The sequence below is a fragment of the Tympanuchus pallidicinctus genome, unplaced genomic scaffold (assembly GCF_026119805.1).
Source record: "Tympanuchus pallidicinctus isolate F22 unplaced genomic scaffold, pur_lepc_1.0 scaffold22, whole genome shotgun sequence".
NCBI classification, from domain to species: domain Eukaryota; kingdom Metazoa; phylum Chordata; class Aves; order Galliformes; family Phasianidae; genus Tympanuchus; species Tympanuchus pallidicinctus.
The window spans coordinates 33,000,800-33,016,306 of NW_026294739.1; the positions used below are offsets into that span (position 1 = coordinate 33,000,800).

At 45.7% G+C, this 15,507-nt stretch overlaps 1 protein-coding gene across 1 annotated transcript in view; it reads left to right on the forward strand.

The window, feature by feature from the left end:
- Positions 1-1,478: 1,478 nt before the first annotated feature.
- SLC7A10 (solute carrier family 7 member 10) overlaps positions 1,479-15,507 on the forward strand; it is a gene marked incomplete at its 5' end in the record, with an annotated part of 32,740 nt that continues 18,711 nt past the window's right edge. Inside the window, one exon of the mRNA XM_052685938.1 lies at positions 1,479-1,764. Within this exon, the coding sequence (XP_052541898.1) occupies positions 1,479-1,764 (286 nt within the window). The remainder of the gene's footprint in view (positions 1,765-15,507) is intronic.

Below are 15,507 nucleotides of genomic sequence, written 5' to 3' on the forward strand. Positions count from 1 at the left end.
ATTATTTATTGCCTTCAGCCCACAGCCAGAGTGCAGCTTCCCATTAGCTTAAGAGAACTGCCTGGGACTTCCATCCTCTGCACAGCAACACAAAGACTGTACACACAGTTCAGAGCAAACCAACGTTTCCACCACAGCAAAAGAACCCGAGTACACATCATCCTTTTAAGTGTCACTCGTTAAACATATCTTGTGGTTGATCTGTAAGAGTTCAATGATTTGAAACTTCATAGAACTCAGTAACGCCATTAGTAATGCAGTTGATAACACAATTCATTCCTGTTTTTCTTGGATTTTGTACTTCAACAAAATTCAATTTTATTTTTACCTCGAACAAAACAACGGACCATCCCAGGTGTGTTTGCACCGAGTTAATCGTAATGTCTGGGTGAGCCAATCAGAGGTGCTACGAATTACTTCAGCTGCCACCAGTGGAAAGCAGGGCTCAGCAACAACTTAAACCACGTAGGAGAAACAGCTAAAACGTCAGAGAGCATCTAAACTTTTGTTTGCGGTTTGCACGTTTTCCTGCCTTTAAAATGACAACAGCAGCAGCTCGCACGCAGTTCAGGAAGCAAATCCTCCTATAAAGCGCTTCCGTACCAACAGTGTGAAGTCATTCAATAGAAGCACCTGTTAGGGAGTAGTTTGCCAGGCCATTCATCTACAAACAACAATTCTATGGAGCAATACATCAATTTCGGAAACGCATCTCAACCCCCGAAAATCAGCGGGTCTTCTTAAACAGCAGGAGCTTGAGCAGCTTTATAAAGTAAAATCACTTACGGTTCTCCACTCCATAAAGACAGCCTTCGGGTTTCCGCAAGGCGGCCGCCAGTTTTTCAGCCATTCCATGCGTTCTAAAGCCAAACAAAATCAGAGAGATGTCGCCACAGAAACTCCCACCTCCTTCATCCCCTCACCGCAGCCGCGCACCTTCCGACAACGCGCCGCGCGCCCCAACGCAGCTCCGGGCCTCGCCGCGCGCTTCTCACCTGCGCGCCTCCCGAACGCGTCCCCAGGCGGGGATTTCCCTCCCCGCTGAGCCGGGCTTCCACATCGCTGCGGAGCTGCACGCGGAACGCCCGTTCTGACCCGGCGCCGGGGACCCCCGGGCAAACCGTTGTGAACGGAGGAGCCCGGGCTGCCAAGCTGGGATTTCACTTTCTGATTTCACCTGAGAGCGCAGGGAACCTCCCCAGCTAGCACTCTGCGAAAGCGGCTCGTTCACCGAGCCAAGGACGTGTAAATTCCCGTACGGCGCCGTTTCCCCGACACTCTCCACAGTTCCCACGTTCCTGGGAAAGAAGCGTCCCAGTGATTACCTGCGCGCCCCGCGCGTAGAAAACAAACTCTGTTTGCTCGCGCTTGCTTTGCGGCGGCCGGTGCGCACCGCGTGGGATCACAGGTGGAGACATCCGCTGCGTTCCGCGCCGCTAACGCGGTGCTACCACGCGGCGCTCACCCGCACATAAGCGGGAGAGCAGTCGCCCGCTCCTCGCAGCAGGTGCGCACGTCCGCCGCGCGGCCCCGAGAGGCGCCCGGCACATCCTCATCCTCATCCCGGCGCGCTCCCGCCGCCCCCTCGAACCCCGCTCTCGGACCCCCCCGGAGCCCCGCTGGGGGCGGCGCATGCGCGCGGCTCGGGGCAGAGCGGCGCGGGCACGATGGCCGGCGGGGAGCAGCGCGGCGCGCCCGGCGGCCCCGAGCGGGTGGCGCTGAAGAAGGAGATCGGGCTGCTCAGCGCCTGTGCCATCATCATCGGTAAGGGTCGCCGCGGGCGGCGGGGCCGATCCGCGCCCTCCCGACGGAGCCGCCGACTCCGTGCCGGGTCGCAGCGGGCGGGCGGCGGCCGGGTGGGCTGCGAGCAGACGGGAGCCGGTTCCCGTCTGCGGCGAAGCCGGCGGAACGCCTTTCCGTCCCACCAAAGGCGTCGGATCGGGGTAAAGTATTGGCGTATTGGCGTTGTCGGTAAAGCCTAGCGGTGTCAAGCGCCTGAAGCGTTCTACCCAAAAACTTTCGCTAAATGAAGCTCGGACAGCCGCCCCGGGAGCGGGATTGGCTGCGTGTAGGTGCGAAGTGACACCGCGTGTCAGCGGCCCGTCCGTAACAGCGAAGCACGGCGCCGGTGGACGGCGCGGCTCTGCGGGCGGCACTCAGCGGAACGCGGCCGGAGGGCGCTGCGCCTCGCACCGGCACGGCCCGCAGCCTGCGCACGGCGGGACAAGAGGAGCCCGGCCGAAGGCTTTCAGCTCAAGACCAAAGCACCTGTTGCCCTATGCTGGCGTTAGGCGGCTCTCTGCCCGGTACAGGGTAACGTGGGGGGAAGACTTCCTTCCAAATGATGGAAGGCGTGCGGGCGGTGTCACCGCTCTGACCCGAAGGCAGTGTGGGGTGTCGTGTCAGCCTTCTGGGGCAGAGAGCCTTCTTCCCTTCAGGGCTGCAGCATAAAACTCAAAGGTGTCCTGTGGCAAAGTCGCTATTATGTGCTATCCGTGTATGAAAGTGCTGCAGATACCCAAAAACACGAGAGGGTATCTTTGTGCTATGAAATGAAATTGTCCGATGCTGGGATTTGTAAACTTTTTGTGTTACATTTTTGCTAGCTGTTCTGCAATTCCAGTCACCTGCAGGGTGGGCAGAAAGCACGGTAATCTTGGCAATTAGTAGCCAACAGAGGAAACATGAGGGAGTATTTGGAAAAGACTGTGAAGATGAGACTATAAATCAATGAGCTCACGATTGCCTTCCATGCACTATCTCTGCTAGTTCAAAATAAAACATTTTACGATCAGCATTTGGAGGAAATGGTCAGATTGTTTTCTGAGTCCGCCCTGGCATAACGTAAGGAGGCAAAAGAGAAGGCTTTGAGGTGTGAATGCCATTATCCACTGTATTTGAGAGTGTTCCAATGACACTGGGGTCTCCCTGTGTGTCACAGCCCGTTATGACCCCATGAAATCTCATGGTTGCACCCAGGGAAATAAAAGCTGCCTTCAGGTACAAGCACATCCCTTCATCCAGCACAACCGCTCCAGGATCATTGCTGTTAGAGCTCAGTCTGCCCCGTCCCAAACTGCTTTGTCTTAGAAACGGCTACATGCCATGAAAACAAATCTCTCCTGCTATTAATAACCTGCTAATGTACTCAGTTACGCTGCGCATTAAAGCTTACCAATACTCAGATGAAGTGGTACAGCTTAAAAGGAAGTAACGCACTCTTTATTGGCTACTAAGTAGTAACTGACAGATACTATCTAACTGCTTGAAAACGCCATTACTTTTTGTTTAGGAGATGAGCTACACAGAGAAATTCTCATCCAGGGCTTCAACAACAGTTTTGCCAATGCAGACGAAAAACTGGGTAAGAAGCTCCATGAGTTGGCTCTGTGTAGTTCCTGCCACATTCCTCTGTTCTTTAGAAAAGTACAAGAATTAGAAACAGCAGCCTGATTAATGTCTGATACCAGCCTGCTGCTTTTGGTCTGAATAACAAAATTACCATTCTTACATTAGAAATGTACATGCAAACGTAGGTACAAATTGCAGCCATTTATATATATGTATGAACCTCTCTTAAAGCATTTGTTTATCAAGCTTGTAAAGCTGCATGCAAGTAGCTATAGGGTAGCACTCGGATTTTGGTAAAGTCCATTGTATGGATGTGAATGTAAACAGCAGGCTGCATAAGAGCCATTAAAAGACCTGGAGATTAAGCTACAATGAAATATGTCAGCTAAAACTAAATATGCCATAGGCAGAAATAATGTGCATCAGCTGACTAGGTTTCTAAAAATGTTTCTAGCACTCATTCTGCTCACATATAAGCTGAGTGTAAAAACCCCTTATAAACAGGTTCCCAATTTGAGTACATCCCATTTAATTAATACCAAAACTGTGATCAGATGGCCTGTGAACACTGTGTTCAATTATTACGACTTTTGGAAATTGCCTCCTGGAATTTGTCTTCCAACATCACCCCAAAAATGGGATTTGCCTTGTTCCATAGGTGCTGTTAGTCTGCCACCTCATTGATGGTGTCAGCAGAATGTCCATGAGCTGGAAGCCCTCTTATATGGGAGATGCTTCCTTCTGTCAGGATTGTCATAAGATGTATGCAGAAATATTATTCATGTGATAAAACCGCAGCAAGGAAACAAGCAAACACACTTCCTTGGCTGCCACAATGCATGCCTGACACTGTACTTGCTTACTAACAACCGTGTATGCATCTGCAGGAAGTTTCCACTTGCTTAAATACCTCTTCCATGGAGATGGCACCAAGTTCAGAGGTGTAATTGCAGAGGATAGGATTTTTCCTCCTTGCCCTTCAGAGGAAACTACTTACCAGCCCTCCTGCGTTCACTTCCTTGCACTGTTCTTGCTGATATGTCTCCTGTTGTTTTAACATGCCCTAAGGTCCCACAGCTAGGCCTTACAGACAGACATCACCAGGACTGGCAAGCTGCTAGCTTAACACCAGGGAAAGAAAATGCACCGAGAGAACTGAAAAGAACTGAGAGAGGTCTTTATACTCAATTTTTCATAAAATGTGAGAACTCAAAAAGCAATAAATAGGTAGTAATGCCTACATGGTCATGTTTCATGTGCCACTGGTGCTAAAGGAGACTGGCTGCTGGTCATTGAATCAACCAGCACCTGGTCAGATCCAAGTCCTTGTCAAGTAGTGTATGGAACGACCAGGAGATCCTCCCAAAAGGGCTTTACTGGAACAGTACCCCAGTTCCAGGGCTGCAGCAGAAAGAAAGGTGTATGAAGGAAAGACTGTTGCCCACATCGTGGTGTGATTTCTTCCTGCTTCTGCAATCCTACCTGGGATGGCAGAAAACAGCAGTGCTGCAGCACTGCTCTCTGAGTCTCTGTGCAAGTTTTGCACTTTTGGAGCTAGTTGAAGTTTCAGGACACGCTTCTTGCCCGCTTGTGAGAGCAATGCAGATTACCTCAGTGGTTCTTACTCGTGAACAAAAAATTGTTTCTGGAAAGAAGGAGTCTTCCTTATCTCTGTTAGACATGTTGCTAACTAATATTTTAGCATTCAGTTCCACATGGCGCTTGCTGGCAGAGTGCACAGTGTTTAAACCTACATGACTAATACTTTTTCAGGACAATAGGACAGACCCAAACTGTAGAGAAATGTAATTCAACATTTTGTCCTCTTATTAATGCAAATTGTAGTTAAATAAAGGTGGGAGTCGTGTCTTCCTTAAAAGCAAGAAACTACAAAGGTACTTTTGAGGCACTAGCAAACATTTTTTACCATGCAGTCTCGAGTCTGAGGCTCAGATTCATAACTAATGAAAATTAAATGTACAGGAACTATGTGTAAAGAACAGCTGATAGGTGTCCACATTTTGGTATGATGCTCAGTACGAAGAAAGGTGCATATCTTTGAAAGATCAAATACTACATTTTTAAAGAGAAATTTAGAAATGTTCATCCAAAATGCACTGTGCAAGTTACACTTACATAACAATATACTGTAGGGATATTAGTGCATTTTCACATTTTCACAGTCTGTGCAAACATACAGTTGTCCATCAGAATCCTTTGGAGTAGGCATTCACCTAGTTTGGGGAGCTGAAAACATGCCACAGTTTTACTTGCAAGAAAAGCCATGGCAAGGTTCAAACAGCTTGGTAAAATTCCAGGGAGATCCTGCAGCTTTTCAAGGCTAGCGGCTTAGGCTTACCTCTGAGAGCGATTTTACCAGGGGGGGTAAAAAGGAGCTGCAACCAGAGATTCCTGGCAGCATAAAATGAAAATAAAAACAAATTTATATTCTTCTTAATTAGCTCATGCCAGAAGTAGGCAGTGGGTCTGTTTGTCCACAGATGTGCCTTTCTGCTGCAGTCTGTGCACATCCAGAAGTCAGCGTGCAGAGCGAACATGTACAACACAAAGTGCAAAAGCTGCAATAAAGCAAAGTAAAAAATGTCAGCATGAACAAATCCTTCCACATGGTGTTCAGAAGCAGTAGCAGGACACAATGACTTAAAAAAACGCCTGAAGTTTGTACTTCAGGAAATCATCAATGCTTAAACAAAACTTAGAACATTTGTAACATTCTGTTTCCTACTTACTATTTGGCGAAGTTCATTGGTTTGGATTTAGGGGTTGGAGTTTGTTTTTTTCCCCTTGTGTTTTTCTGAAAAAGTGGAAAAATCTGATGAGGCTGAACATAGCCATTGTGATCAGAAAGCTGAAACAACGAGCTTTGTTACGGATGTCAGTAGTGCAGATACCCTGCAACACAAACTCTCCTTCTTCCTTGATAGACAAAAAAACAGAGGTAGCATCTTTTGGTAGTCTTACTCCTGATCTGGCAGTACAGTGCCTGCTTTCAGTGGTGCCATAAATCTCCACTCGCGTTCCCTTTTCCTGTGCCTTGCAGCTCATTTCCTTCTAGCATAATGTAGCCTTTTCTGTTGAGAAAGTCTGCTCTGCTTTGGCAGGCTCACAACGAGCAGAAATGGTTTGGTGGAGGTTTAGCTTTTTTGTGTTTGGAGCTTTTTGTGTGCCAAACTTTTCCTTTCAAGACCCTGTTTTTGCTGGGCTGCGGGGGAGTTTCTAGTAGCTGCCACACTTTTTTGTCACCTTGATTGCAGCATGATAAAATGAGAAGGCATTTGTCAGTGCTGAAGTGCCCCAGATATAAAACATCCTAACAGTGTTGTTTTTAGTATTGGTCCCAAAAAACCCAGAAGTCTTCCTAAGACTTCTTTAGTAGATGTTCCGTAGCAAAGAGCAGGGAGCCAGTGATCCAACATGGACTGAGCATCTCAGCATTCTAATTCCTTTTTAAATGCCTGTATCCCTCTATAGGGAGGAAGCATAGAGAATATGCAAGCTCTGGTCTCTTGCAGAAGAAAGCCATATATAATGGTAAATTCCTTTCTCTTCACATGCCAGCCTCAACAAAATCTCTTTAGATAGTATTAGTTTATTCTGCTACCTTGTTGTTCTGGCACTGACCTCTGTATGTTGGAGCTGAAAAGCAAGATTAGAGGAATGGATCTCACTAACTGTTCTAATCTTCAGGAACTTGTAGGTTCTGTTATTCCTATTTCAGGTAATGAATGGCTCACTCTGGTGTTAAAGTGAACTGACTAAATTCTTGCACCTGGACATGCTTCCTCACCTCTTTCAGACAACGGGGCAAATTCACTGGATTTCAGAGAAAGAAAGGTGGAGAATGATGTACTGGTGAGGTTTGTCTGTATTACTGAGTAATGGAGTAACCCATGCAGTCGAACCACTCTTCTTTTAAGCTTTCTTTACAATAGTACCAAAGCTTATGAAAAAATAAACTTTTCTGAAATTTGACAAGTCAATATATTTTTTTTTTAATCCTTAAATACTTTTGGAATTGCACATCAAAATGGGGCTTTAAACCCAATAGTGTGAAATATAGCATTAGAAATCAGTAAGACTTCAGAAAGATTACTCCTGAAATACGTCTGTGGTCAGGTTGAGGGGCAGTTTTTCTGCTGGGAAGAATAATAGGTCTTTCATCAGTTTCATGAAGCCACATAATTAAGATCAGGCCAAACATCTTAATATAATAAGCCACAAAAAATGTGTTTAAACAATAAAACGACCTTATCTATTGTCACAAAAGCCAGGAAGAATCAACTTAAGAAAGAACCTCATTCTTTGATTGAGTACACCGGGTCAGAGAAATAAAATCCCTAATATTGTATGATCTATATTGGTGCCTGTCACAGGGTTGCCTGTCACAGACCTTCTAATTCACCTGTGACACTGGACAAGTCACAGACACACTAATAATGCTACATTAACTCTGGGTCAGATAATCAGGAATGAGCAGTAAGGTTAGAAACAGTTGATTTTCTTTTCTAGATCTCTTTAGTTTGCATAAGAAACATTCAGACAATGGATGTCAAAAGTCGAACTCTTAATATGTAAGCATCTTCTCCAGGAAGCACTTGAATACCTGTGCATGGCACAAAAAGTTACAGGTTTAACAAAAAGAAGCAACATGAGTTGTCTAGGCTCTTGCCTTTCCTGGGCACTTTCCATCTTTTTGCTGTTACGCTGTGCAACAGTCATGAGGCAACAAGAACCAACTATTAGCATGTGCCATTTAGGATGGGATTCTAATAGTCCCAGAGAGTGCTGTGAGATCGTGCACTCCTGCTCAAGCTCCACAAGGAAAGCCTGACAGCAGGCCTGTCTCCTGGGTAGCTGGAAACATGGGAGCTCAAGCCTTGCTTCATCGCTAACTGCAAACAACGCAGACACTTCTCATGTCCATGCAGAGGAGACCAAACCATTTCAGAAAGAGTGTTCTAGGACTTCACAAGTGCAAAATGGCAAAATGAAAGAGTAATCTTGGGTAAAATGAGTGCCACTCATAGTTGAATAGTTCCATATTAATAGTTCCATAGTTCCAAATGGGAAGGGGCTGGAGGATGGTTTTTAAAAGAAGTGGTGCTGACCTTGGCCTCTGCTAAGTGCTTATAAGTTTCACTGTTATTTATTTTTTTTAATTTTGTATTTTCTTAATTTCAGTCTGAAGACTTGAACAGCCATACACTTCGGAAACATAATTAATCAGCTCAAGTGTCTTGAAAATAATAATAGTAGTAGTTAGCACAAAATAGTACCCAAGCTTGTTACTTCTAAGCACTGTACTTAGACTCAACTGAATTAAAAAATAGCTGAACCAATACTCTAAGAACAGAGAAAAAAAGTACTTGCCTCTGGGTGATGTCTTCACATGCTTAGCCTTCAGCTTTGAAAGGCTTTCTGTTTTTATGACAGAATTTAAGTATTTGGAATTTAAAATAAACTGACAAGCTACTTTTTTGTACTGCTGTAAGTAGATCTTGTTGCAATAAAGCAATTCCTTACAGTAAACTCTGCCAGAGAGCAGTAGGATACGTCTACATGTTTGTTTGCTGTGGACACGGCTGGTTTCCAAGCAACGCATTAAGATTTAAGTGGACTATTGCAAAAAGTACCAAAATCCTGTAAATACTACCAGTACATACAGAAGGAATGCTTCCCCTTAGTGCTCAGGCTCCCAGTGGAAGATTAAAGACCCTTTTTTTAACAGGTCCCAAGCCCCTCTAGTAGGAGCTGAGGTCTTTACTGCCTCATAGGATCTGGACCTGAATCAAATTAAAGCAGCTACATACAAAGCACATTAATCCCTTGTTAGCCACATTGCTGTTGGCTGTACATGAGTACAGTGCACCTGGATGGATAAGGTACATCAGGCTACAGAGTGGAGGTGGGAAATGCTTGTAGTCTGTCCTCTGAGGTACTGAGCTAATTCACTTCCACGTTTCTGTGTCCTCCAGACACCCTGGAAACAAGTTTTTGTACTTGAGGGGAAGAGAGGAGTTTTTCTGATAACATTTTTATCCAGCTGGTCAGCTGCCTAGAGCAAGCTGATGTATAAAGGCCTCATGAGCACCGTGAAGGCTGCGGATTCTGAAGATGCTTAGTTTTGAGAGGCAGCCAAAGCTTTTCGTAATACAGAGTTCATAAGGCAAGCAGAAGATTATACAGTAATATTGCTGACTTGTGAGGTCATATTAAGATATCTGGCATTTTCCTTAAATTCCAAGACAGTAGATATTTAAGAGTTTCCTGAAAAGCTGCCAAGTTTCTAGTTCTCATCAGTAAAATTATCTAAATTTGTTTCTAAAAATACATAAAAGATTTAAATATAAATGAGGTCAAGGTGCAAACAGAACAAATTTCTGAATCCTTTAGGTCAGGAGCACAGTATCGTAAGTGATGCTCACAGCAGAATTTGCTAACACAGATTCATGGACAGAACCCCTGACTAATGTCCTATCACAGAGCTGTGAACCCTGTGAGAGCAGCAAACTTTGCTCGGGTCATGTTCACATCTGCATCCAAAACAGCATTTGTGTCAGAGCCCAGGCAGTGGCAGTAGAGATTAAAGAAGATTCCCACTCAGCCTGTTCCTAGCAGAAAGCTGCAGTGATCCCAGCAAGGTAAGCAGGGAGGTGCCACAGTGAGGTGGGGGCCAGGAGCCAGTGCTAGCTCCAAGGTTGCTTCCTCTGCTGTGCCATCTGAGAGTTCCTTCTGTGCCCTTGTGTGAGTGTGCCATGCAACTGATGAACTTCGCTGCATCTTTCTAATCAGACAAATAATGATACTTCTGTGAGGACAGGAACAGACAGGAAGAGGCTTTCCTGCTGGGCAGCATTTGCTGATCAATTTTCCAGACTGTTCAATTAATCTGTTTGCTATGATCCAAGCTAAGAACCAAGATTAAAAAAAGTCATCATTTTCCATGACACAAATTACAGTGTGTGGGTCCCTTCCACTGGAATGAGCAGGACTGAGGAGTCCAGGCTGGCAGAAAGCTGTGTTTGTCATCCTGTCCTCAGCTGACCCACCGCATTCCCTGACACAGCTGAACTCTTTGGCTGCTATTACAGCTAGATTGGTGAGCTGTAGAGCAGCATTTTTAAATTGTTTTACTTTTTGATAAATACTACAAGTCATTACAGTTGCAGAGGGCACTGTGGGAGCTGCCCAGAGGCACGGCTGCCTGTGGGATTTCCCAACTGAGGGACAAGCATTAAACCCAGGGCATGGCTGGTATGTACCCCTCAAGCTGCTGCATGGAAGCCTTACTGCACCGCCAGTTGCTTTCCTTAAAAATCAGGATTTATCTGATGGTGATCAGGCACACTGCATCCAAGGGAAGACCCCCCACCTCCTGCAGCATGCCTGCAAAGACGTGACAACACCTCTGCTGCTTTCAGGTTAAACTGTAGGTTGGGTTGCTGAGATCCAGAGAACATGGAAAACAAAGGTAGGACAGATAACAAGAACTGACGCAGCACAAGGCTGCACATTCTTTCCAGGGCAACCCAGACATTTTAGGAACAGGAGAGGGTTTTCCTCTCCACCTCTCCCAGAGCACAAAGGTAGGCCTGGTGTTCAGTTTCTCTCTGGAAGTTAGCACAAAGGAGCACTTTGCCTCAGGGGCCCTCTACATTCTAAGTGTACAAGGCAAGCAGCAGATTGAGTTGCAGTGTGGTTGTCAGATTGATGCAGTGCCACCACCACCCCAAGCTGCCTGCAGCTCCCACTGGAGCACTCATTGCCACCTGGCAGCTCTGCCCTGCCAGCAGCACTGCTCAGGTACAGGAACAGGAAAGGGTAAGTGAAGTGTGAAGCCCAAAGGTGGCTGGTTCAGCATGGACACACAGCCCTACCCTCATTCTGCTTTTGGGGTGGTGGCAATCTGGAGCTCCTCCGTGTCACTCCTTTGAGAAAATCCCCAGGAAAATGCCTCCTGCTTCACAGGAGAAGAATTTTCTCAGCATTTCTCTGTTATCTGTGGTGAGCATTGCAGCACACAGATGAGGGCACAGGAGGCTGAGATTTGCTCTCCAGGGTAATGAAATGCAGCCCACATATCCCAGCACTGGCAAGAGAAGAGCAGAACAAGTCAGAAGTTAAGGAAGTAGAGAAATCAGACCAAGTACAAGAGTCAGAACAGAGGAGCAGGAAATAAAGCAGTGGACTGTGCGCTTGAAAAGAGCAGACAGAGCCTGCAGCCGGTGAAAGGATTAGCAGAATAAAAGGAGTTCTCAATTCAGAACAACAAAAATCCTATCATACGGGCTGCAACGTCTCCTTTGATATAAGCACATTACAGCAGCATTACTTGAATCAGAATAAAGCCACGCACAAGCAGCCCAGCCATCTCTTCTATCTCGCCTGCTGCCACATTCCAGCCCCATCTCACTACTTAGCAACTGCAGTGCAGATCAGCCCTGAAAACCTGTGCAGGGGCAGGTACACATTTCCTGCTGACCTGGGCCGTGCAACTCCGAGCTGCTTGTAAGTATGGGCAATAAATTAATTGATCCTGTCCAGTGGATGCCCATGTGCATACTCAGGAGAGATTCCTAATGATGTTTGCCAGGAGAGAACAGGATAGGGGGATTTGCATTTGGCTGTAAGCACTGCATTGATTAGAACACACATCACATCTTCTGCAGTGAGGTCAGTCAGTACTGATGTGCCCTGCAGGTACCCAACACCAGCAGCGTCAGCTCCTGGGACACCATTCAGGTGGCAGATCACTTTGCCATGACCATGTTAACAAAGCAGCTCTAAAAGCTTGCTCTATGAAGTTTTTCCCTATTTAACCCCCTTCTGTATGAGAAAATGCACAGATTATTGCTAATTTTACAAAGAGAAAAAAGTGTTCTTATTCACAAAGGCAGAAAATTTAACCTGATTGGTTTTAAGCCATTGAGTACGTTGGCAGAGGTTGGACTGTCAGCACATTGAGCATGGTCAGCCTTGTACAGCATGCAGCAGAGTTTGAGTAAGCAGAAAAGCACTGCAGCCCATAACTGTACCTTGCAGGTTTAGGAAATGTTGCTTTTCTCTAAGGCTGCGTTCCAGTGCTAGAAGAAATTCTAAGCTAATCATCTCTGTGAAACAGTTTATCCAGTATAAACTGGGGCCAAACATGCAGCTTGCTGCTTTTAAAGAACTTTTCCAGCAGCCCCTGAACCATGGAAGGTCCTGGGAAGCTCCAGGCTGTCCCCAGCTCCTTCCCAGGGTGTAGGGAGAGGCAGTACTGCCATGCACAGCCACTCACTGACTGCTCTGAGGGTTGAAGGTGGGAGCTCTCACTGAATTGCTTTGATTGCATCTATCTAGATTATGAATTCCCTAATTGCGACACAGCCACCTAACGCACACCCAAACCATCACAGTGCTGTCTGCACACACAGGTAGCACCCACTGCTATTTCTGCTCATCATCTTTGCAACTTAATCAGTCTCACACTTGCTTAGAATACCAAAGACAAGATATTTCCTCTCAAGGGAAAGATCCCTGCAATCACCTTGCAAACAGCAGCCAGGAACAAGCAAGCTGAGGTCATGACTGCTGCAATAGTGATACCCACTGACACGCAGCCTTTCCTCTGCATTCAGTGTGCTGGTGTTGTGGCTTAAGGGGTCCCCGCTCTTTCCTGAGCTTTCTGTTATAGGAACAACCTTCCTCAGGTCCATGCAGGCTGGACACGCATATTGGTGCTAAAAAGGCAAGTACGTTTGCCCAGGGAGGTGGTGGAGTCAACAACCTGGAGGTGTTCAAGGAATGTTTGGACATGGTGTTGAGGGACATGGCTTAGTGAGAACTAATTGATGATAGGTGGGTGGTTGGAGTGGATGATCTTGTCGGTCTTTTCCAACCTTGGCAATTCTGTGATCGTCCTTATAGGTCTGAGACAAGTTAAAGAAAACGCCTTTGTCAATATTTTAAGTAGCCTAGTTTTAAAAATCTTTAGAGTTGGGTGTAACATAATCAGATTAGGAATTCTTAATGCAGCAAAATCCACTTGGAATGCTGGAATTGCAGGTTGTGGTGATTGGTCATGTTCTTACTTGCTAAGAATTTTAGCATAAATATTTGAACTGAAGTCAGATTTTTAGATCATTTCGTTTTTTAAATACTGATCCCTGCAGACATTAAATCACCACTGTTATTTCTATGGCCATTTTTCATTTTGTTCCTTTACGAGCACATTAGCTGAGGAGCCATAATTCATTTTCCACTATTACGGCAGTTAAATCTTTTCCTCACACATGAAATTAAGCAGTTATTAGTTTAATGCCAAGCTCTGTTGATTCTTTTATTCTTCATCCATTCTTCATTAAGAGTTTTCTGCATACTATTTAAAGAAATTCAAGACCATCAAATGAACTACCGCAAACATTGCCACGTCACCTCAGTTTGTGCTCAACTAAAGCTCAGAGCAAGGCACACGCGAGCATTTGCTGCTTTTAATTCTGTGCTGTCCCTGTATTTTAGTAACTTTCTGAGCCATGTTCTGTCCATCCAGAATCACTTATTCTTTGCTTTTCACAGCAGGAGAGCACAACCTCTGGAGTTACAGCTGCACCTGTGGTACCATGCTGGAGGTGAGCAGCACCCTGTGTGCAGCCATCCCTTACCTGTCCCAGCATGGTGACGCAGCCATCCTGTACCAGGCCTGGAGCTCAGCAGGGCCCACAGAGCTGTGGCACAGTGCCAGCTTAGCGCCAGCACCGCCAGCTGTGCTGTCACCTCTTGGCTGCTCACATTGGTGTGTCGTATCCTGAGGTCACAGACAGATAGTGACAAGCCAAGCCACTTTTTAGTGTCCTCAATTATGAATGTTTAACTCCTGAAAGCCAATTAGCAGCTAATAGCTGGACTGAAGGCTGCTTAGTGCAGCACTTTTCTGATAACTAAATAACTTACGATGGGATATAGCATCGTCATTGCTGATATCATCCACCTCAGATTTCATTTGGATTTAATACACTTGTAAAGCCTGATTCCTTTCATCTAAGCTCTTTTTTTTTCCTTCTTATCTGAACAGTAATCTCAAGTCTTTGCCTTCCTGGTCAAGATACCCAGACCCACATATTCAGACCACCTGATAAAGCTGTGCCATGCTGGGGCCCACACCAAGCACTGCAACTTCCTGATGTGACAAACAGCACTTGCTGGAAGCCTGAGTCCAGGCAGGTTTCTGCTTTGGGCTGTGCGTGGCTTTTCAGAAATCCTGCCTACCACAACCCCTCAGTGAACAAGTCACAAAGTCACTGACTGAGGAAAAAAAAAAAAAAAAAGCACTAAAGTTCTTTTTTCCTTGATAATATTTCATTTTTTAGATGAAAGAACTGCTTATCCAAATTTCTAGTTGATATTACAGACCCATTCAGAATTTCAGATATATAACATGGAGCTGTAATGGAAAGCACAGGCAGTAAAAAGACCTGAGTGAATTTTCTTTGCTAACCACACAGGAAATTGCTGTTTTTATCAGGACTAAGGTCTCTGCATACAGCCAGTAAGCCCTTTCCTAAGGAACTGCCGAATACTTTCAGCAGGCTTAGAGATCCATTATTTTTACAGCCTGCATGGATTGTGTGCTGCAGATAAATAGAAGGCACCCTAAGGACTTTGCTCTCAAAGTGATGGCACAAAGTATTGCCAGACCCCTGCATTTTCTCACAAACACTGTCAAATTTAGTGCTTTCTTTCCACATGCAGTTCTTGAAATATTTTAATGAGAATTCAGCTTTTGTTTAAAAAAATGAGTTTCAACCCCCACATTTGCATTGAAAAACACCAAATCCTGACCCCAAATGCACTCCCAGTAGTTCGAAAGCCAGAGGCATGCTACAAGCATCGGCTTTTCCAGCAATGTCCCATGCCCTGATGCCTGCCAGTCCTGCAGTTCCAGAACACACACATCTGCAGGGGGTGCATGCCCACGGGCAGCGCCTACACTGCACAACAGACTGCTCTGAGGAGTGCCTCCCAGGGCCAGATCTCAGCACCTGAACTACAAGCACAAACAAAGCCATGTATTTTCAGAGGAAGGACTGGAGGACGGGCTCTTCTGCATTCTCTTCAGTAAAAGATCTGGAGGAGGAGTTGCTTCCTGAGTTCAGT